This window comes from Apis florea, unplaced genomic scaffold, assembly GCF_048593485.1.
Source record: "Apis florea isolate Af1SG1 unplaced genomic scaffold, ASM4859348v1 contig_2274_pilon, whole genome shotgun sequence".
Classification (NCBI taxonomy): Eukaryota; Metazoa; Arthropoda; class Insecta; order Hymenoptera; family Apidae; genus Apis; species Apis florea.
The window spans coordinates 1,967,207-1,991,204 of NW_028256550.1; the positions used below are offsets into that span (position 1 = coordinate 1,967,207).

The 23,998-nt window shown below is 29.1% G+C and overlaps 5 protein-coding genes across 15 annotated transcripts; 3 read left to right on the forward strand and 2 right to left on the reverse strand.

Annotated features, from left to right (window-relative positions):
- The first annotated feature begins 753 nt into the window (after positions 1–753).
- beta4GalT7 (beta-1,4-galactosyltransferase 7) lies at positions 754–3,034 on the forward strand. Its single transcript, XM_003695280.4, has 5 exons — positions 754–1,680; positions 1,766–1,977; positions 2,053–2,276; positions 2,357–2,503; positions 2,595–3,034. The coding sequence occupies exons 1-5, from the start codon at positions 1,578–1,580 to the stop codon at positions 2,884–2,886; spliced, it is 978 nt and encodes a 325-aa protein (XP_003695328.1). The 5' UTR covers positions 754–1,577; the 3' UTR covers positions 2,887–3,034.
- Positions 3,035–3,765: 731 nt separating this feature from the next.
- LOC100865031 (uncharacterized) lies at positions 3,766–8,035 on the reverse strand. 6 transcript variants are annotated; one of them, XM_031917555.2, is made up of 3 exons: positions 6,716–6,922; positions 6,312–6,647; positions 3,766–6,228 (listed from the first exon to the last, which is right to left on the reverse strand). In XM_031917555.2, the coding sequence occupies exon 3, from the start codon at positions 6,106–6,108 to the stop codon at positions 3,904–3,906; it is 2,205 nt and encodes a 734-aa protein (XP_031773415.1). In that variant the 5' UTR covers positions 6,109–6,228; positions 6,312–6,647; positions 6,716–6,922; the 3' UTR covers positions 3,766–3,903. The 6 variants fall into 6 exon arrangements, with proteins under 6 accessions (XP_031773415.1, XP_003695321.2, XP_086759203.1 ...); XM_003695273.4 differs by lacking the exon at positions 6,716–6,922 and adding an exon at positions 7,957–8,035 and having other exon boundaries at positions 3,766–6,647; XM_086903077.1 differs by lacking the exon at positions 6,716–6,922 and adding an exon at positions 7,442–7,459 and having other exon boundaries at positions 3,766–6,647.
- Positions 8,036–8,123: 88 nt separating this feature from the next.
- On the forward strand, positions 8,124–18,622 carry htt (huntingtin). 2 transcript variants are annotated; one of them, XM_086903064.1, is made up of 15 exons: positions 8,124–8,368; positions 8,660–8,840; positions 8,919–9,197; positions 9,273–9,414; positions 9,475–10,035; positions 10,123–10,712; positions 10,793–11,106; positions 11,225–12,538; positions 12,623–16,658; positions 16,778–16,983; positions 17,079–17,253; positions 17,355–17,768; positions 17,884–18,044; positions 18,120–18,207; positions 18,280–18,622. In XM_086903064.1, the coding sequence occupies exons 1-15, from the start codon at positions 8,280–8,282 to the stop codon at positions 18,376–18,378; spliced, it is 8,649 nt and encodes a 2,882-aa protein (XP_086759190.1). In that variant the 5' UTR covers positions 8,124–8,279; the 3' UTR covers positions 18,379–18,622. The 2 variants fall into 2 exon arrangements, 1 of the variants encoding a protein (XP_086759190.1); XR_015290681.1 differs by lacking the exon at positions 17,079–17,253.
- LOC100872937 (pickpocket protein 19) lies at positions 17,936–21,014 on the reverse strand. The gene is made up of 9 exons (XM_003695256.4): positions 20,752–21,014; positions 20,479–20,679; positions 20,161–20,421; positions 19,966–20,077; positions 19,565–19,841; positions 19,349–19,499; positions 19,159–19,259; positions 18,651–18,836; positions 17,936–18,574 (listed from the first exon to the last, which is right to left on the reverse strand). Exons 1-8 carry the CDS (start codon positions 21,012–21,014, stop codon positions 18,688–18,690), a joined length of 1,515 nt encoding a protein of 504 aa, XP_003695304.1. The 3' UTR covers positions 17,936–18,574; positions 18,651–18,687.
- On the forward strand, positions 20,895–23,692 carry LOC100872817 (uncharacterized). 5 transcript variants are annotated; one of them, XM_086903084.1, is made up of 7 exons: positions 20,895–21,293; positions 21,625–21,731; positions 21,817–22,040; positions 22,117–22,453; positions 22,541–22,756; positions 22,818–23,177; positions 23,264–23,692. In XM_086903084.1, exons 2-7 carry the CDS (start codon positions 21,705–21,707, stop codon positions 23,597–23,599), a joined length of 1,500 nt encoding a protein of 499 aa, XP_086759210.1. In that variant the 5' UTR covers positions 20,895–21,293; positions 21,625–21,704; the 3' UTR covers positions 23,600–23,692. The 5 variants fall into 5 exon arrangements, with proteins under 5 accessions (XP_086759210.1, XP_086759208.1, XP_086759209.1 ...); XM_086903083.1 differs by having other exon boundaries at positions 21,062–21,293; positions 21,616–21,731; XM_086903082.1 differs by having other exon boundaries at positions 22,117–22,756.
- The last annotated feature ends 306 nt before the right edge of the window (positions 23,693–23,998 follow it).

A 23,998-nucleotide genomic window follows, 5' to 3' on the forward strand; every position in this document is an offset into this window, starting at 1 on the left:
TATATATTATTCATTGATACCGCTAAATAAATATATTGTAAAATATGTAATTGTAACTATCATTCATTTTAAATTAAGTTAAAAATCAATGATTCATATATATAAATTTTTATATTTTCTTTCTTTATTTTTATTCTCATTCTTCATATATTTATTTATATTGTTTAAAAAACAATTATTAATGATAATATAATTATATTAATATAATTAGAAAAATATATTGATTATAGAAATTAATATATTTATATTTCTATATTTATTTTAATATATATCATTGTAATGTATGTAATATAATGTCATAAAACTAATAATAAATTTATCATAAATTTTTTGAATATTTTAAATTTTACTTGTAATTTATTCGTTTTTTATAAAACATTTTATTTATTAATTAAAAACAATATTAAAATATTGTTATTTGATGATTTAGAAATAAAATGTTAATTAACTAATATTTAATGTAAAAATATTTTTTTTATATATATTAATTCTTCAAAACAATAGAATAAATATAACATATTAAAAAGTTTACTAAAATTTAATAAATTTGGTTGTTTATATGTTGTATAAATCATAATTTAATTTATTATAATATTTCTTAAAGTTATAAATTAATTTTAAATAATAATAATAATTATCATTATTTTAATTATTTTTAAATAAATTAAGTTATTACAAGTTTAAAAAGATTATTTGTTTGAAATTCAAAAGAATTCAAAAACAAAAATAAATCTGTTATTTAAGATTTTCAATAATAAAACTTTTCATTTTTTTTCTAAACCATGTAATAGATAATATTTTTTTTTTTTCATTTTAAATATTAAATATTAAACATATATATCAAAGTATGTACTAAACACTACATAATTAAAAGTTAAATCTGATACATAAAATTAATGATGTAATATTACGATCCTGCTATTGTGATTCGAGAGATTTATATTTCTAATGATACAATGCACACGATCGTTCCGACTGTCATGTCGTTGCAAACTCGCAACGATATCGTGTCTTGTGTGTATCTATATAAATGATATAATTTGTTTTATAATATACGTAATTATTATTAGTGTCAGCATAAATCTTATTTGTTCATTCAATAGAGCAACATTGAATATACAATGATGTACGAAACAAATTTAAATACGTGTCATAATTATGAATGTGATCAAATAAAAAATATATATATTTTATATAAAAAATATCTCTTCGATTTAATAACTAATGAATCTACTGCAAACAAAGAAAAATGGTATTAAATAAAGATTGACTGTCAAATTTATTTAATAATCTATAAAAAAGTATGTAAGAACAAACTTTTATAAGTTACAATTGTTCAATAACTGAGTGTGATATCAAAAATCACATTTAATAAATCGATGCAACGATAATTTTCAAATATGTAAATTGCAATTCAATTTATATTAATTTTATTTATACTCTATTGTAAATAAGATAAAGAATAAAAAAATTAATATTTTATTAATTACTATAATAATAAATCTTTTTTAAGACTGTTCAATGAATATCTTATGTGTTTTGAAATTTAAGATATTTTACTTAATTTATTATTCGGTATGGAAATAGTTTGGAAGAATATAAAATTTAAATATATATTTGCTTGTATTTTAATCACATTCATTATTTCATGTCTGATAAGTATTGCACCTATGAGTATTGGTAAGTTTATAATTTTAAAAATGAATTATGAAATATTTAACAATATTTTAATATAAAATAATATTTTAAAATTTTATAATTTTAGATGAATGCAAATGTGAAATAGTTACTCAATCAAATCAATATAATCATAAACAGCATAATAATGCTGTGAAAGTTTATAAAAAATCATTACATCGTTTAGCTATACTTGTGCCATTTCGAGATCGCTTTGAAGAATTATTAATATTTGCTCCTCATATAAAACAATTTTTAGATAAACAAAATATAGATTATCATATATTTGTACTTAATCAGGTATATTTTGATATAATTATTGATAAATTTAATTATTATTTAAATATAATAATAACATTCTTTTTAATTTTATAGATTGATAGATTTAGATTTAATCGAGCCTCTCTTATAAATGTAGGTTTTCTTGAAATTAATAAGGAATTTGATTACATAGCTATACATGATGTAGATTTGTTGCCAATAAATGATGAATTATTATACTCTTTCCCAAATAAGGGTCCTTTCCATGTATCATCTCCAGAATTACATCCTAGATATCATTATTCAACTTTTGTTGGTGGAATATTACTTATTAAAAGGTACTTATTATAACAATTATTTTTATAAAATACTAAAATATATATATAAATTACTGTAAACAAGAAAAATATTTTTACAGAGAGCATTTTATACAAGTAAATGGAATGTCTAATAAATACTGGGGATGGGGTCTTGAAGATGATGAATTCTATGTTAGATTAAAAGAAGCTGGTCTAAGTGTTATAAGACCACAAAATATATCTACTGGAACACATAATACATTCAAGTAAGATGCATATCTATATACAATTTATATATGCATTAAATATTAATATGAATATTTAAATTAACTATTATATAATTATTATTTATTTTAGACATATACATGATAGAAATCATAGGAAACGAGATATGATAAAATGTTATAATCAACGCGAAGTTACTAGAAAACGAGATCGTCAAACTGGTTTAAATAACGTTTCTTATAAAATATTAGGTACAATTACAATGACTATTGAGAATACTCCATTAACTGTTCTTAATATTTCCCTAATGTGTGATAAAATGATTACACCTTGGTGTGAATGTGATAAAGTAGCTGGATCCAAGGATGGAAAATCAAAGGAAAAAAAGAAAGTTATAAGTAATAAATCTGCTACTGGATTATAATTATTCTGATAAAACTTGTATTAAAAAAAAAAAAAAAGAAAATATATATATATATATATAATCACACATGTAATCAAGTGTATTTATTATTATACATTTTTTTCTATATGTATCCAAATGAGGCAAATATATTTTTTTTTACAATTTATAGTTATACTTTAAATACATTAGTAATATTACTATTTACTTATACGTTACATATCTTATATAATATAAATAGTTTCAATGATCACATATTAAGTAATTAGCATAAAATAAGCATAAAACTTAATTATGTAAAACTATTATTTATAATGATCATATGAGATAGTTATTTCAATTTTTCTATTCTTATTGTTTTTTAATAATATAATTTGTCTACATTTTTAATACTTTATTGATGTATAAATATTGTGATATCTTATTGACAATGATAAATATGAAAAGAGAGAGTTTGTAATAGATTTGTTTCTATTTTACTATTAACCTTTTAACAGTATAAAAAAATTACAAGGAATTCAAAATATATAAATTTAAAAATAATTATTCTTTTATTAATTCTAATATTACAGAAAGCATAATTTTAATTATTCAAAACCAATAAATTTTAATAATTTCATTGTGCATAATAAAATTAAATTTAAAATATGAAATATAATTATATAATTATTTTTAACAATTTATCTGTATTTCTGTAGAATTCACTGTGAAAAGGTTAAAATATAAATCTTAATTTCAATAAGTAAAATATATATAACTTTAAGATAGACCATTATGCCAAAAATTAATCATGAGCAATGATTTAATACTGCAATTCATTAATTAAAATGGTCTTTTATATTATACATGTATAATAATATTTTTATATATATTTACATTTGAAGTAAGAACATCAGATGATACTGTACAATAAATATAATTATTAAGAGCACAATGGTACATATAGTACAATGATAGAAGAATTTTTATCTAAGTATGACTTAATATTACAGTTCTTAAGATATAAAAAGAAAGATGATTTAAAATACAAAATTATGGCTACATAACTGCATTTAGTTGTAAAATGAAATGTTCTCTTAGTTCATTTGTACTAAAATCATCACCATCGTTGTTTTCGTCAAAAATATCTTGCACAGTTCCTGTTACAGTTTCTGCACTTTCATATTCAGTCACTTTATTAACAGAATCTAAAAGTTCTGTGTCTTTTTCATCTATTTCAGATTCATTATTTATATCATGTGTTTTTTCTGTTTTAACATTTATATTTATAGAATTTTGTGCTTCATCTATATCACTTTTGTTGAGATCTGTGAAATCTTCATTAAGAATTCCTTTCCTCAAAACTGATAGTGGTGGTAATGGAAATCCATAAGAAAGCAATTTATCATATCCACTTCTTCCACAAACTTTTCTAATTTCTGTTGCCATAGATAAAACCTTTTCTGAAAATTCTTGTTTAGAAGTTTCTATTAACATTTCATTAAATTTGCTCATCTTCTCATCTAAAAGTTTTCTTCTTCTCATAATAGTTTGCATGTTTAACATTTTTCTTCTATAAGTATTTGTATTTTTCTCTGCTCTTTCAAGATATTTTGAGGCTTTCTCTAATTTCCAATTAAGTTCCTTTATTCGATTATCTTTTTGCTTAATTTGTCCTTCAAGCTTTCTTTTTTGTTGAGATTCCAATGTTACAGTTTTCATTAATTTCTTATTCATTTCTTCAAAATAATTCACTCTATTTGATAAATCTTCTATCAATCTTTGTTTAGATTCCAAATTTTTCTTATTAATAATTAAAGATTGTGTATTACTTGATCTTGTATTAATTCTAGAAGATTCCATTTCTCTGGTTAACATTTCATGTTCATTATTTTTATTTCTCATATTGTTTTCTAATTCTTTATAAATAATTAATTGATCAGTTAATTTTGTAATCACATCTTCTTGAATTTGTATTCTTTCTAAGAGATCTTCATAATCTGAAGAAACACAACCAGTATTATTTTCCATGGAAGTTTGTACATTACAATTTTGTAATGGTGAATTAATCCTCATCTTATGTCTTTCTTCTTCATCAGAATATATATGTTTAAAACAGGAAGAATATGTTTTAGAACTATGGATTGAATTTAAATTTATAACTTCTTCACAGGGAGATTGATTCATATATATTATTGATGCTTTTTTAGAAGTTATATAATCATCCTTTAATAATGGATTATTAAAATCTCCATTAATAATTCCTTGAAGATTTTTAGGTGATAATACTGTTATAACAGATGTGATAACTGTATCATCATCTTCATTTTTAGAAACTGAATTAAATTCTTTTGATATTTGTGTTCCTATTGTATTAGATGATAATTCTTCAATAATTTCAGTCACATCATCAGGGTCACCAGTTACTTTGATAACAAATTTAGCAGTTTCTACTTCTATATCATTTTTAGAAACATCATTTATATCCTGTGAAAGTAATGATAATTCATTTCTGATTTCTGTGTCTTGCTCAGATAATTCACTATTGCTTGAAGAATTAACATCTTGATCTGAAGTACTTCTAATTGATTTTTTTATTGATTTCATTATTTCTTCCCTAGTTCTTCTTTTACGTTTCATAGCTGCTCTTATATTTGGTATAACATGTACTTCATCTTTAGTGAAATTTTCTTCTATATCCTCATTAAAAATCTTTTTTTCATCTTTAATACTTATTTCATCATGTTTCAAAGTATTATTATCCATTTTATTTATTTTTGGTATATTTTGAGACATAGATGATTTTTCATCCCCACTTTCAGTACCAAAAATTATTTCTACATTTTCTTCTTTCTCTGTAAGTATATGTCCAACTTCATTTTTTTTTGATGAAACAACTTTATGATTATCATTAGTATATTCACTATTTGTATCCATTTTTTCTTCAATTTCATCTTCCTTTTGATTTTTAATCTTTAATTTTTTCTCATTTTCATTTTTATAATTATCATCTTCAGTAATTCCACCATCACAAATCTGTTTTAATTTTTCTTCAATTTCATCATAGCTATCTTCAAATGTATTATGATCCATAACTTCTATTTTAATTTCATTTTTCACAGTAATGGCTGGTATCTGGGTAGTTTCTGAATTTTCCATAATTAAGGACAATCCAACTTCTTTTTTATTATCATTTGATTGTACTTCAAAATTATATTGCTCCATTAAACTATTAATATCAGTAAGATTATCTTCAGCAATCATTACAATATTTTGTTTTTGATGATCAACATTAATATTCTCTTCTTTTTTAGTTCCTATAGATTTATAGGTAGATTTAAAATTACTTTTAATAGATTGTTCTATAGATGGTTCAGCAGTTTCCTGAAAATCCAATTCTTTCTCTTCTAAATGTTCAATAGACGAATGTTCAATATCGTTTTCCATGTATTCTATATTATATTCACCTTGTAATATGTTTTTACCTATATTATCAAATTTAGTTCTTTTTTTAGGAGATTTCCTAGTAGATGTCACAGTAAATATGGAAGGAACTGCATTTTTTTTCAATCTAATTCTTCCACTTTGTGTTATAGACCACTCTTGAGGTTCAAAGTGTACGTGGCAAAGAAATGAGTTATTTGATGGTTCCCAATCAGCTCTAGCAACACGTTCTTGCCAAACTTTCCTTAATTTTGGATCACGTGGAAAACATTTCATAATATAACCTTTTTCACTACGATTGTTGCAGCCAACTGCTGCACATCCTGGCATATTTAGACATCCAAAAATTGTTAAAGATTCTGTAAATTATAAACAATGAATTTATAATATAAGAGTAAATTGAATAATTCATTTTCATCAATCTAACCTAATTCAGAATATACATTTTATATATGAAAATAATTAAAATAATTAAAATTAATATTTATTTTTATAAACAATATGTATTAATAATTTAATAAATAATTTTATATTGCATTAAAGAAAACTTTGAAGATAAAAATATATAACAGATGCTAAAAATATTTATAATTTAATTTTTGGATAAAAAAACAACGAAAATGTAATTAGAAATACTCCTTTATGTAAATCAAACCTTTGTTCTTGAGTCGTAACTAGCGTTTTTATGTCAAATAATATTTGAAAGAGTGTAATGGATCGTATACAAAACATTGTAAATATTCTATTTAACAATGCGTTACATTACGTTTTATTAAGAAATATGTTTAAAAATTACTAATATATATATATATATATATATATATTTATATTTATATATATTATTATGTAGCTTTTGTTAAATTATCTCGAAATATCTCGAAAATAGTTATATTTAGTTAATTAAATGGAAATAAATATTTTTTTGCACACTATAATTCTTTTGCCGGTAATATACGATGGAAAAGAAGGCGAAACTTGTTCTCCTTATTCACCAACTCTATTCGCAGTTCATTGTTACAAGTTATAACTTACAATTTATAAATTTACTAATATATTAGTTACAAATTATGAAAGACTGATATTAATAAAAATTTATATATTTTATTCAATAAATATAAATTAAAAAAAAAATTTAAGAACTAAATCCTCAAACCATGAATTTATATTGCACTGACAATAGTAAATTCATTTTGAGATAAATTTCGAGCTCGCTACGCAATCGAAATGTTCCAACGTAATATGGCTACCCAAAGAATTGAATAATAAATAGGTTAATTATTATCTTCTATTATCGAAATAAATTAAATATACCTCTATCTACATTATTAATAATAACATCTATATTAATTAATCTTATTGTATATGCCTCTTAAATATTATTTTTAACTCACTCACATATATTATCTTTATTAAAAAATCTAAAAATATATAAATTCTATAATAACTTATACAATATATAAATTATTAATTATATTACATTTTTCAAAAATTAATCAGATGAATTATTTACAAACACATATTTTTATATTCATTATACATGATGTATTATATCTATCTTTTCATTTTTTTTTCATTACTTAAATAACATTAATATTTTTTATCTTGTTTTATATCAATATAATCTAGATTATTACCAAGTTTTTAAATAAAAATAAAGATTATACGTACATTGTATTCATTTTATCCTGTATACAATAGGGTTAGTATTTAAACGGTGGCTCTTACTCTTACGAATAACGGCAAATACGCATTAAACGTCGAATTCACCAATTTTCTTATGCCTCGTTCTATTGTATAATTAAAGACTGTGGAGAATTGTTTTTAGTCTGACGTTTGAATCACAAATAAATATGGTACTGAGCAGCATGTAGTTTTATATATGTGTACGATGTGTCTGTCATAAATTCGGCCTACATTATCAAAATGTAATTTATTAAAACTCATTGATTTGTAAAAAGTGGAAAATAATTTTTTAAATTATATTTGGCAAAATGACAACATTAAATAACGTATTAAAAGCTATAGAAGCTTTAAAATCAGCTCAAGAGTCAAACACTCTTCTGTCAGATTCGAATGCAAGGTACAAGAATAAATTTTTGTCATTTAATAATGAAAATGATTTTATGAATACAATAACAAAAAAAATTAATAAATTAAATAGATTATTTTTATTTATATTTAATTTATATTTAAATACTTATGATAAAACATTGTACACTTAATTCAATATATTTATAAAATTGTTATAATAAATTATTACTATAAAAAAAATTAGTAAAAATTATATAACTTAATAAAAATATTTAACATACTTTATATTTTAAATATATACATATATATATATATATATATGGTTTTATTTTACAAAAAGGAAAGATAAATTAACATGTTGCATGATAATAACAGAAGGAATATGTTCACCAACTGTTAAAGTAGCACCCAAGTTTCCTCAGGTACTTAGTCTTTCAATTGAAACATTATTGATATTGTGTAATGATGATGAATCTGATGTCAGAATGGTAGCAGATGAAACATTAAATAAAATTATAAGGGTAATATTTAAGTTTTATAACCTTTAATAATAATTGTAATAGAGCTATATATTTTTTAATAACTATTTTATTTGAAAGGCAATGGCTGACAGTAATATTGTTAAAGTTCAAATAGAACTTTATAATGAAATAAAAAGAAATGGACCTGCTAGAACATTAAGAGCTGCTCTTTGGAGATTTGGACTCCTCAGTCATATGATTCGCCCTACAAGAGGAAAAGCATATGTATTTAATTTGATACCATGCATAGTAACTATTGCACATCGATCTGAGGAATCTGTAATTGAAACACTGTCACAATCATTACCATTAATTATGAAAGCATTAGGGCCTTTTATGACAGACAATGATGTCAAGGTAATTTCTTATGTTTACCATATAATTCAATATGCATGATATTAATAAATATATGTCTATGATTTCTTTTTCTAGACATTATTGAAAGCATTCTTTGAAAATATATCTTCTGTACAAGCAGCATTTCGTAGAGCTGCAGCAAATATGATTTTAGCAACATGTTTAAATTGTCGAAAACCACAATTTTTTTTAAATTATGTATTGAAATATCTTTTAGGTAAATTTATAAATATTATATTTAAATAATATATTTTTTTATAAATTAAACATTTTTCAGCTATTGTAGTGCCTATAAATGAAGATGAAAGTCGTATAGCAACCATTATTGGTATATTTGGTTGTATAAGAATAATTTTACCACATATATGCAACTCTTCAGAAATTCAAGATGATGACATAGTTCAGACAGATACTTTATTACAAATTTATGAACTATGTTTACATTATACAAAATGGCATTCTGATCATAATGTTATAAATGCTATTTTGGAAACATTGACACAATTTTTAAAGTCACCTTCAAAAGTTTTAGTATCATTATTATTATCAAATCAAGGTATAACACATAGCAGAATAGTATTAAATCAAAATGAAATGACATTATCATTAAGTCAAGCAAGTACTTCTAGTACTGCAACTGCTTGTGAAGATTATACTCTAAATTTACTTGATTCTGATTTACCTGAAATAAATCCAAAGGTAGAAAAGTGGATATTAGATTCTGAAACTCCTTTGGTACAAAATTTACAAATTTCCAAGGAATGTACAAATAATATTATAGAAATGAAAGGAAAGATTTTAGAAAATTATAGTAGTTTGAAATTTGGAGTAACTGATAGTAAGATCAAATCTATAATATAAATGTGATTTGTATTAATTAAAAAATAATTATGTTTAAATGATCATTTAAATTATTTTATTCTAGATGAAACAGTTGAAGAAGGTAGTGACATTGGAAATGAAATAGAAAAATCGGAAAAATTTTATTCAAATATACAAAACGAAGCAAGAGATATAGACGGTACTGAGGAAATTGCATCATCTATCGCTTCTCCTAAAAAACTTTCTCTAGATTTTTCATTACGGGAAATAGACATTGGAACTTTTACAGATTCTGATATATCTTTAAAATTTTGTTGTCGTTATTTAGTATCATCTTTCCTCTTAACTGGCAATGTTGGTTATGTGATACCAGACAAATATTTTCGTGTTAGTGTAAAATCTCTTGCTTTAACTTGCGTGGCTTATATTTTAAGACTTTGCCCGAATTTATTTTTAATTCCTGTTGCAAAAGAATCAAATTCTAATGAAAATGAACAAATGATAACAGATATTTTATTATTTGCAAATCATCCAGATCCTCAAATTAGGGGTAATGTATCAATTATTATTGGTACATTTTTAAAATCTATATATATTCAATATGGAGGATCTTTTAAAAAATTTGAAGAAGAAATCGCAAATAAAATTCGTGGCATTATATCTTTAGAAAATTTGATTAAATTACTTTTAAAGGTAAATTCTTATATTAAAACTTATTAATTTTAATATTAATGAATGTTCGAAATTTTTGATCTATGACATGTTTAAAATAGGGTTTAGAAGATGATTCTGCTACTACATGTCGACAAACATTAACAGCACTTAGTTTATGTCTACCAGAATTGTTAGAGTCTGTTGACAATAAACATGGAATTACTATATTAACTGCATTACCTCAACTAGTAAAGAATCCATATTTTCTGGTGAAAATTAAATTAGTGGAATTATTGAGTGAGATATCGTATGTTACTATAGAACATATAAGTGGTGGATCAATGTTCCAAAAACATTTTATCGATGTTATTGTAACGCTATTAGGTGATCAAGATCAAAGAATTAGACATGCAGCATCTGATGCTATTGTAAAGTAATTGTCGAAATTTATATTATTTATTTCTTAAATTTATATTGTTTATTTGTGTATTTATATTATTACATTAATAGTTTAAAATTTTTTTATTAATATAATATATATTTTTTTTTAGAAGTATTCCTTTGTTACATTATCAACAGCCACACGATGATGTTATTACGCGAAAAGCTGTGCAATACACAGAAAAATTTTTAAGTGCAGTAACCAGAAGTTCTGTAGAATTATCTTCTTGTCAACAGAAACAGAAGTTCTTTATAAATACCTCTATACAGCCATTTACAGCTTTAAATTTTCATGATGCCATGAACTATCGTCCAAATATAGAATATTCATTGTCAATTATAATTAATATGTTGGCAGAAATTCTTGGAGTACAGTCATCAAAATATTTAGTATATGGCTGTTGTGAAGCTCTTTTTCGTTTAAGCGAAGTATACAGCACTACAGTATATATTAGAGGATGGGATTGTATTTCACCGAAAACATTGTTGAAAAAATCCCATAAAAAAAGCGGTAGTCGATTAGATATTAGTGATTCAAATTTTACAAACGATATGATGCCATCGTCCGTGAGCAATGGTCTTTTATCTTTAGCTCTACCTTTATTATCATCATCTCCTATAAGCTTAGATCTATTAACACATAAACATTTGGTACTTCTTGCTGGCAATCTTGCATCAGGTTTAGCTTTTTGTAATTTTAAACCTAATGATCCAACCAAAACTTGGTGGGGTACATTTAAAGATAAACAAATAGAATTGTTATTAATACATATTATGAGAGTGTTAAATATATTTGTTCATATAATTGATGATGTACAATTGACACAAACTAGTACAAAAACAACGTTACCATCTTTATCATCTACGCAAACGTTATCTCCAAAGAAAAAAATAATGTCTGAACCGAAGATGAAAGAAAAAGGAGAAAAAATTGGAAGCTCAAAATTTGGAAAAGAACAAATGGGTGCGTTTGTTTCTACATCGCATTACATGAAAATGTATGAAATTCTTAAAGCAGCACATTTGAATTACTTAGCCACACTTGAACCATATGCTAGTGAAATGTATTTGTCTCTGCTAAATGCGATTTTAGATGTTCTATCACAAATTCTTGAAATTATATCTGTTAATGAAGCAGCTCAAATTGCGGAAGAAATTCTATATTATTTACAAAATACTGTTGTGTTATCTCCAACCGCAACCGTTCAATGTGTTCAACAACTATTGAAGTGTTTATTTAGTACTAATGTGTGTGCACAGTGGAATGAATTCGATATTCAGAAAAATTCAGACAGAATAACTATGTTATGGGATGATATTAAGGGATTTTATAATTATTGTTTTCAAAGTCCTGCAAGACAAATGGCAGATACTATAAAATCCATAGGAAACAATTGCAGGGGTGAAAACGAACCAGATACCGGGTGAGTTTATATTATTATATTGTAGTAATATATACGTATATAAATATATTTTTTTTATATAAATTATTTCATAATTTATTTCAGGTGGATAGGTTTGTTACATAGAAAAGGCGATAGAAAATTTTCTTCTATTTTTAAAAATTTATCGAGATCATCTGATCAAAAAACCTCGGTAGCTTCGTTTATTCGTCTCTTTGAGCCAATGGTTATAAAATCCTTGAAACAATATACTGTAACAAGTAACGTGTCGTTACAGTGTCAAGTATTAATGTTACTTAGTCAGTTAGTGCAATTAAGAGTTAATTATTGTTTGCTGGATTCTGAGAGAATATTCATTGGATTTGTATTAAAACAGTTTGAATTCATCGAAGAAGGTCATGTGAAACAAACGGAGGATCTATTACCAAAGATTTTCAATTTCTTAGTTCATTTATCGTATGAGAAAAATCATTCAAAAGCCATAATAGGAATTCCAAAGATAATTCAATTATGCGATGGACTTATGGCAAGTGGACAACCAGCTCTTACATATTGTATACCGGCTCTCGCTCCGGTTGTAGAAGATGTGTTTTTAATTAGAAATGCAAGTTTGAATCCAGTAGAGCAAAGAGAGCTTGAGACCACAAGAGAAGTTTTAATTTCAATGCTTTTACGTCTTGTGGAGTATTACCAAATTATCGAACTTTTAGCATTATGTTTAACGGAATCTAGATTCAGTGGAGATGGTAATGGAGAAGAAAAATGGAGAAGATGGTCTAGATTGACAATGGATTCTGTTCTTCCTATGTTAGCAGCCGGAAAAATTCGAATAGAATCGGAGAAAGCACATGTAGCTATGGTTAAATTGTTTGCAGCTATTTCTCCCACGGTTTTTAGACCAGTTGATCCTCTTTTAAAAGTACTTTTTGCTAGACCCGATTCTTTAGATACTTCAAGTTTGAGATTAAAACGATGGTTAGGGGTAGTAAACGTTGTTTTATTATCTTTGATAGCATGCTCAAAGGAAGAAGCAATGCTTGCGCGGCTTTCCGATTTGAGTATAAATTTTTCAGAGTTATCACAATCCTTTCTTCACACAAAAACTTCTCGAACTACAGATCCTCTAAATGTTTTAGACAGCCAACTTGTCAAAGTACCACCTGAAAGGATATTAGCTAGATTTATTTTTAACGTTATTAACTTAGTAGGTTGTAAAGTTTATAATCTTCTTGGATTATTAAATCCTAATCTTAGTGATCCATACGTTGCATTTTCGGAATCAATAGAAAATGATTACTATTTAATCCATCAATTCGCATTCTTCCTGCAATTATGTATTCATATGTTCGAGTCTGGAAGTCATTGTAAAGTTGCAAATGCTGTAATACAAATGATTCAAGGTCGAAACGTTCTTGAAGAAGAAAAGCTACCAATTACTGATCTAAATTTCTTGATGTTAAACATTGGAAACAAGTGTCCAACATTAACTTGCCAATGGGCTTATTTAATGACTTTATTAGGCTATAATGAAATGACCTTTTGGTCAAAGATATTGGGCACCCGCAGAGCGGAATACACTGTCGTACACTGCCCTCCGAGTGAAGAGAAAAATATAAACTATGACAGTAGCATTAATATTCAAATCATTAGAAAAGGTGGTATTATATTGTTTTGCGATTACGTGTGCGAAACTTTGTGCGATGCAGAACCTCTGACATGGTTATTAGTTAATCATACAGAGGAGACAGTAAATAACGCTATTGAATCACCTGTCAGAGATCTGTTGACAACAGCTATACATAGAAATCCTGCAGCTAGTGGATTATTAGTACAAGCAATTGCAACCAAATGCACAGATTTGTCACCACCTAGTTTCGTCAAACGACTTTTACAATGTATAGAAGGTGCTCATCATTCGCAGAGCGGAGCTGTTTTAATGACATTGATACCGAGATTATTATCGACTAAATATCTTGCATTGTCAAGGATGGCAGCGAAAATAGCTAGTCGAAGAGTAGAAATTTTATTGACTATGCCTGCAGCGGATGTGATGAAACAATTGTCGAAAGATGATTTTACCAAAATTATGGAGACACTTCAAATGACCAAGCTTGCGAAGAAACATGGCGGACTAGTTAGTTTATTAAACAAATTAGGAGTACAATACTACGATTTGTCCCCTCTAGAACTTGATCAATGTAGACCGTTTAATCCATCCACCGTGAAAAGTATTCAATTGGATCGTAATTGGTTTTTGTCACAGGTAAAATTACGATGTTGCAATTCAAATATTAATTATAACCTGTCAGAAGCAGCGCAATTATTAAAAGTTTTGGATTTTGAAGATTGTCTTGGTATTTTGTCTTCCAAAGAGTTCAATATCGCGATATTGAAGCCATGCATAATATTAGGCGTACGAACGAGCGTAGAGAAGTGCCAAAAATTAGAATTTGGTGTAGCACAAAACGAGAAAGATTTTAATTTTGAAACTAGTCCATTGTATAGTGCCGCCAAACAATGCTTATTGGAACATATTCATTACGTCATCGATTTAATGCCTAAACCGCATTATATTTACAATCCAACACAATCGAATAACAATTCAAGGGAGTTGAAGTATGCGATTCGATTGAACGAACTTCTAAACGAGTCGGTATATTGGGATGTACTTTTTATGTTAATACCAGCTGTAAAGATATATATGAAAACGTTGTCAAAATTAGCCAAATATAATTTAGCGAAAATCGATAAAAAATCTGAAGAAGATTTAGCCAAATTTGCAGTTCTCTGCCTAGAATTAACGTACTGGATGGTACATTGTGACGAGAAAAAGGTGAAAAAATTGAAACCAAGGAATATGGAGCTCGCGTTGAGTTGCGCATCTGAGATTTTAAAACATCCTGGCCCTAATAAAGTTTTTGGGGAAAACACAAGGTATTCGTGGGTTTGTAGCGGTGCTGCTTCATTAACAAGGATAGTAGAATATTTGCTAACGACACTCGACGCCTTACCAGTTATAGATACACGTGCTTTAGATCCAGCGCTGGAAGATGAGGATACTAAAGATTTCGCCCATGCTTGCACACGGATGGCTAATCTCATCGCTTGGTTGGAACGATGCCAAAACGAGCAATCATCGACAAATATTCCACGTTATATGTTCGACACGATACAAGATTTAATCGTAAGCATTAGCCGCCAACCGCTGGTAAATTCTTATATTCTAACTCCGCCATTGGTTTGGAAGCAAAATTGGAACGTTGTCGGTTCCGGTCCAACTAAATGTCACTTCCCGTTATTACCCTCGGAGTCGAATCTTCTCCAGGAGGTGGAAATCTTGGAGCAATTTATTTACAGGATAAATCTGTTGGGCTGGATTTCCCGATTACAATTCGAGGAAATATGGATGGCTCTGCTGGGTGTGCTCAATCTGTCACAAAATGAAAATGTATCAAGAGAAGAAATTCCTACGTTAATTCAAGCGAGTACCTTGGCCGTACAAGCGATAACGAAATTGCTGTTGCATACTTTGCTTCTTCCTTATCCAGGCAATCCAAAGGCCAGTTCCGTGATTCATCATCCGAGGGATCCTCAGCTTTCGGTTCATAAAATTAGCTCACAAAAGTTGTACGCGATTCAAGATTTACTCACGTGGAAATACGAGTGTATGAACGATTTGGAGGTTAACTATGGCTTAAACATGGACCACATCTTCCATCGGGGAAACGTGGAAAGGGTTGCGAATTTGAGCAAGTATACGTACAGTCAACTTTCCGTTTCTTACTTGTGGTCCTTATGTAACTTGTATGAAGACAAATTGAACGCCTCTGTTCTTAACTTAAAGAATAGGAGGAACGATGCGTTAATGTCAGCGTCGCTCGATTTAGATTCCTGTCTTCGTTTCTTAATAGAACTTTATACATCTTGGATGTCTCCGCAAGCTAATACACCTATACAATTGCTTACGGAGACTGTCAAGTCTATTCTAGCAATTTCGGAGTTGTTCGTCGAAAGAGCTCAGTATCAATGGATGTTGGACATGTGTTTGGAAATCTCTAGAATCCATCCTGCAGAGAATGATATTTTACATCAATACTTAGTAATTTCCGTTTGTAAAGCTGCTGCAGTATTAACACCATTGGTATGTATTCCAAATTTCTTTATTTTTTTTTTTTGGCCATAATATAATTACTGATACGATAATAATTTTTCACTATTTTATTTCTTTTTCATTTGTTGTATGTATTATATGCTTTTAAGGATTTTGAAACGTTGGATAAAGTGAAGCGTTTAGTAGATGCAAATCTCAAATCGAACTTCTTACCTGCAAAAGTATCCGCCCTTCATGGCTCGTTGTACCTGTTACAAAGCGCTGTGCTTGCAAATTGCGAGGAGACGATGAATATTATACATCCGTTAGCGATAGAATATATACAGAAACATCTTGACGCGCAAGATTTGAGCGGGTAAGACAAATAATTTTTATCCCTTTCTATTCTGATTTATATGTATTTTTTTTTCCTTTTTTTTTTTGCCGAAATTAATTGCTTATTTAATTCAGTGTGTTGAGTCAAAGCGAAGAGCATCAAGGTGTGATGTGGGCTCTGGTGTTCTTTTTATTAGAGCACGCAGAAGATACTCCACCAGATACGGAAGCACCAGCCGTGTTAGAATTAGTTCTCACTTTACTTACATCGCAAAATATTTCTTATAGTTTGCATCAAACCCTTTTGCAGGTATATTAATGTGTGCTCGTGTAAATACTAATTTTTTAAAACGCATGTATCGCTTATACGTTAATTTTTTATATAATTTTGTTTTCACATAATCGATATAGGGACTCGAACGACTCGTAGCAACGAAAAGTGTGATTGGAAAGGTTGCCGAGCAAATAGTAAAAGTTGCGATCGATCGTTTAAAACAGCCTAGTCCTATGTTATCGTTACCCGCCTTGCAATTATTATTGACTTGCATGTATACGGAATCATCCGATAGATTGAATCAATTAAAAACAGAGGAACCATTACCAGATATTGAACCGGAAACACTAGTTCGATCTATAGAACGTACTTCCGCAATTTTCGATAAAATTAGAAGGGGACATTCTATGGAAGTGGAACTTTTATGTACAGTCTTATCCGGCGTGCTTGCTGATTTCTTTCCACCTTTAGAAATTTTAACTAAAGTTATAGGGGAATTTTTATCGCCGCAACAACCTCATCCACGATTACTTTCCGCTGTTGTATTTAAGGTTTGTATCATTAATGATCAATAATACGTATCGACGTAATAAAATAAATTAATAATCATGAAAACATAAGTTTATAATTGTGAACAATTTAAAATAATAAAATAATTCTTTACAGGTTTGCGAAAGAGCATGCACTTGCGCGCAAATGGAACTTCTCCAAGACTGGGTTGTATTTAGCTTACCAAACTTTATTCAGAGTTTGCCAATTACAATGTCGACGTGGTGCTTATCTTGTTTTTTTATTAGTGCATCTACGAATCATTGGTTAAGAGCATTGTATCCTTCCGTATTTTTTATAATTTTTCATTAACCCGTTCATTTGTCGTAAATTTCCTTAGCATTTTTATTCAGATTTCCTTATATTCAATCCAGAATAGGAAAACACGAATACGAGGATAAAAAGATATTATGCATTGCTGCTTCTGATTTTTATCGCAAGGTGCATATAATTCTATAATAAAAATATAAATAAATTCTACGATATTAATAACAATGATATTCTTTTCAATAGTTATCTAAGGAAACTCAAAAGAAGGCTTTCGTGGAAACTTTTGAAGCAGCAGCAAAAGAACCTGGAACTCCGTTTAGTGATATTTTAGCGTCTTTTTAGCTAGTCTTATTATTGATTGTTTTATCATTGATTGATATAAGAAAGTTAAAATCAATCAAAACAAGAAGTTTTCATTCAGAAGTTGTAATTCTGTTCTTAATTCTCTTTGTAAATTGATGTACAATCATTACGCGACATAGACTTATCGCGTGTACAGTTATATATGTATGTGATGATATTTATTTTACATCGTGTCCTATTGAAAAGAGATAACATGTTTATGATAAACAATATTTTTTAAATATTTCATGCCTGTGTGTTTTCAATGATACCTTTCCTTATAAAGTAGAAAAAAATGAAATAAGCTCTCTATATTAATTTAGACATTTTGGTTGTCTTTTTGGATTTTCTATTTCGTTTCATATAGAAGCACAAATGAATGGTACCATAATAGAATACTTCAACAAAGGATAATACACTAGCTCCCAGAAATAATCCTGCTGCTCCTCCAATACTAGCTGTAATGTAAGATACACATTAATAAAAACTTTTATTAGTTTAATAATTAGTAAATTTAAGTAAGTTTTGAAAAAGACTTAAAAGATTTTTTTATATTAACCATTTTTTCTTTTTTTACTTTTTAATTTAATATATACACACATATATATCCTTATATTTCTGGTATAAGATTGAATTATAATTTGGAATCATTTTTTTATTATTTTACTTAATTTTAATTATAGAATTTGACATACCTATTTTGTATTTATTTCTTTGAATTATTATATTTTCAGGAAATAAAAAATACAAATAAATAAATAAAGATATTTCCATACATACTTAGTAAATCAGTAAAGCCATATAACAATGACCGGTAATAAATGATTCGTGGAAGTTCAATAATCATAATTATTGCGTTCATTTTTATATCCATTTGATCTCTGAAATAATTTTAATTTTGACAAATTTTATTTATTTTATTTCTTATTTTTTTCTTTTTACCCTAATATAAATTAAATTTAATAAATACATGTTAGTCTCTCCGATATTTCTGATTTGATAGGAAACGACATTACAGTTTGGGAAACACTTGCAAAAAAAAGGATATTCGTATAGAAAAAGCTTCTTTCTTATATTACCGATGCAACGAAGTTGCGTTGCATTGCACGTGTTTACACCATCTGCAAAAATTAAAAAATTTTTCATTTATATTTAATAACGTCATGCCGATTTTAACGTGGCTTACCAATGGGCCTGGCAAAATGGGGACGGCAATTGCAATTATCTTGTATCACTTTCATTCTGCATTCTATGATGCACATATTTTTTGTATAAACTGGCCACGTTTTTAAACCGCCATCGCTGAAAAATTTACATTTTCTTTGATGAATAGAAAGTTCTTGGACATTAGGTTTCGTCTGAATCTGTGACGCCAATATTGTATTTCTGTAAATTTTCTTCGGTTGTGTCTTTATCATAGAAATGTCGTACGTTATCAATTCGAAAGGATCGGACACAGTGAACTGAGAAGAGAAAAAAATTAATTTATTAAATTTTTCTATTATATAAATAATTATTAATTATTAATTATTATTAATTATATTATAATTTTCAAGATGGAATAGAAACATTCATTTGTATTCCCACCGTAGCATTGTAAGGTGTATTAAAATTTTCTGTTAAACTGTCCATGGACGTATTGTAATACAGGAGATTATCTGGTACAGGAATCGCGGTCCAATTATCGTTTTTCCAATAGCTTGCATAAAAGATTATACATAATCATTTGATCGAACAATTATTTGTTGTTACTACTAGTAAGAAAAAAAAAGGAATACCAACTTCAACGTAGCATAAACTGCAAACACGTTTCTTGACACGAGACACAATCCTTTTTCTGTCACCATCCAAGTCTCGTAAGGATCAAAAGGTTTCTCTGACAACAGGTTCGAGCCTATATCTTGCTTTAAATCGTAAAGGATCTCTAACCACTTGTTCGCTGGAACTTTGTCGAAAATAGGCGTTTCCATCATATTTTCGTAAGTGACGGTACCGAGAAAGGTGAAGAACTCTCTTGCCTCTGGTGTGTCTTTAATATCGTATCTAACGTATTCAACATGTTAAAAAAGATTTTATCTTATACACGAGGACAGATCTTACTTTTTAAACACTTCCGTCATTTTCATTGGATCTATAGTCTGAGTCATGCAAATGAATAGAGACCATCGTGGAATTTTAAACGAATCTTGATTATTATCCATTACGATAACCGTGGCGTTATTCTGATAACGATCCCAGAAAATATTCGACAAAACGATCAAGCACACCAGAGCTCCAACAACGCACAACAATATTAAGAATCTTGTGAACGAATATTTCATTTGTTAAAAATCATTATGATCGTTAATATATATATCGTCCATGTCTACTTACCTCTCAATAGGATGTTTATTTGGCGCGACAAAATGATTCAAACCGTGTAACGTTCCGGAACTCGCGTATTCCACAAAGTATTTTCCTATTACGGATTTTGGATTGATAGATGGCAGGCCAATCATAGTTGGATACGCCGACTTCTCTTCCCTCGATGTAATTCTTTGGCGTGCTCGAAGATCCGGCAGTATTTCATTCTCGCAGAAATATTCGCTTTTTTCCAATGTCGTTTCGAGTGTTTTTGTCACCGATTTTTTCTTCATTGTTCTTTTTTGTAACAAGTAGCTCAGTTCCTTTTTCAACGATATTCACGCGAGTGTTGCAACAAACGCGATTATTGTTTCTCACTCGATATGCCACCTTTTTCAAGGATTTTTTTATCGATCGATACAAAAAACATTGCACGCGAGATTTTTATCATTTTATAGATCGTATAACGTAACGAAATAGGAATCTAATGGTGCAGTGATATAATATATTTATTCAAATTGCCCGTACAACAAATAATCTGCGATGACATATAATCACGAACACGTGATAAGGTAGGAGATATAGATTTATTTTAAAGAAAAATTATTTCTCGACATTACATCCATTCTAAAAATTTCTTTATATTCACTCCCACCGATTATTATATTGCAAATATTAAAAATTAATCTTTTATCCATTATTCTCCAGCGCCTACCTCGGCGTTTAATTCTTTCTCGAAGTAACTGCGCGAGTCAATTTTTTAGCCAGCATACGTTTGATCCGTGACTTTCGTAACATATACGAAACCAACAACCTTTATCCTCTCTACACTTTCTCGCCTTTTCCTTTCGCTAATTTTTTTCAATGGAAAAGCAGAATTTATTATGAACGAAGGTCAATTAGATATTATTGAAATCCGGATTATCCGGGACGTGGGAAGGTGCAAATTCCACGGAAGGTTTTGACAGCATTCTGACAGCAAGATGATGGACCGACAAGATACAGAAACGGTTAGGTCCACCTTATTTTCCTCTTTTAATTTCTCCGCCCGGGGAAATCTAACCATTCGGCGACGAACCGAACTTTTTTTTCCAGGACACTGAAGAATGTTGCCCGACGCAGAGATATCACGAAGAAAGACGGAAACAAGTGGAATCGTATCACGATCTGAAACGTTGCCTAAAATGCAATCAACCACGATCCGAGATGCCGCCAGATTTGGTAAGGAGACGCGTGAGAAGAACGAAAGATCAAGTGCAACACTGTCCCTCTTGCCATTGCCCTCCTGAAACTGTGAAGTACTCGATGGGAAGGACAAAGTAACCAATTTTTTTTTAATTATTCAATTATTTTTTAATGAAAAAAAATTAGAACCATTATTTCCCTTCTCGCCAGTTGTTCCAAAAATATGGATGCCGTTTTGAACGAGTACGAGAATTTATTGACAAATCCAACGGGTCAAACGTTCAAGAAGTCGCAGAGCAACACTCTGTCGCCGAGATTGTACGGGGTATCGGCTTGTAACGGATCAGCGTACGCTCATTATCATTCGCGGAAAAGGCAGCCGAATACTCATCGACGTCAATGCAGGATCGAGCAGGATCAGGTGCACTCGATCATGAAGAATATATTGCACTCGGGTGAGAACGACAATATCTGTTACGAATATCCGCGATCGATGAAGAATAGTTACAAGAAGGAGAGCTATTACATGAGGGACGACCACCATCAGGTAACGATCCAATTCGAAAACGAATTCCGTTTCGAATATTTCGAACGTGATTTGAATTATGAACGTGAATCATTTACAAAACGCGAGTTGGGCGACCACGAAGATGCCGACCTGTTGTACACAAGGGGTAGATTGAGATTCAACTTGTCCAAGCACGGGAACAGAAAGAAGATGGATGCGGAGGAAGGCGTGGAGGAAAATCGAAACGTGCAAGGGAAGAAGAAAAGCGACCCTCTGCCGAATAAACTTTCCATCTTGAAAGGGTGCGCCTCGCAAACTTCGAAAAACAACGGGGAAGAATTGGCAAGTATTTTCTCTTCTCTCAATTATAAATGAATTTTCATTGAACGACATGTTTCTATAGCCCAAGCATAAAAGTTTGGCGGTCGACACGAACGATTATACGAAGGAGGAAGAGTTGCCGAAAGAAGAGGAGAACGCCAGGCCGATCTGTAAACCGTGCCAACGATCCACCACGAGGCAAGATTCGCCTTGCAGCCCTGGAAAAGAGTCGACGAGCAACACGGAGGAAACGAGAGAGGATAGCTCGTATTGCGAGTTGGCCGTCAAGGACGAGGAACAAGATATTCCCAATAGGAAGAACACGTACGCCGGAGGGGATTTAAATCCTGATTTTAATCTTCGAGCGACCAAAAGTTACATCATCGGTCTAATCGATCGGGTTCTCAGCAAGAAATTCGCCACTTCGACGGGGCAGCAAAAGGTTCCTTCTCTCGCGAGCGAATGGAATAAGAATATGAATCGAATACCCTTGCTCTTTTCGATTTTAATATTTTCCCCTTCTTTCAGAACACAGATTCGAATCGAGAATTAACAGAGCAAGGATACTCCGTGGAGATAGTACGTGCGCTTCGCGGCGATTGCTACGAATTGTTCACAAAAGACGTGTCGAGCCATCACGAGACCCCGGCCGAATGCATAAAGCGTTTGAAAAACCTTCGGTGGCAGCATATGCAACACATTCAAAACGAGTTTAAGAAACTCTGCGATTTGCAAAAGTTTCTGGACGAGTATTCGCCGAGGGAGTCTCTGCTCACGTTTCAACCGACAGCGGTCGAGCAACGCACGGAGGAACGACAACCGCAGCAACAGCAACACGAGGAGAAGCAGAATTTAGGAACGTGATTTTTTTTTTCTTCCTCGTCTTTCCTTCTTTTAGTGAAGATTTTTGGTATTTTTCAGGATATCAGATATCACAATAAAATGAATCTGCTCGTATTGGACGTATCTCTGTTCAACATTAGATTTTAGATTAACGCGACAAGAGGGGAGAGAATCTTTTAATATTAGCACTCCATTTTCTCCGTTAGATATATATTTTTTTTTTATCGAATTTTATTCGAGGCTTAAAACATCGTGACATTTTATTTAATAATAAAACATACGCGATATAAAATAAAATAAATATATATTTTTCAATATATTTTATATATATATATATATATATATATATATATATATATATATATATATATATATATATATATATATAAAGAAATAAATACTTTCAGGGCGACAATTCTT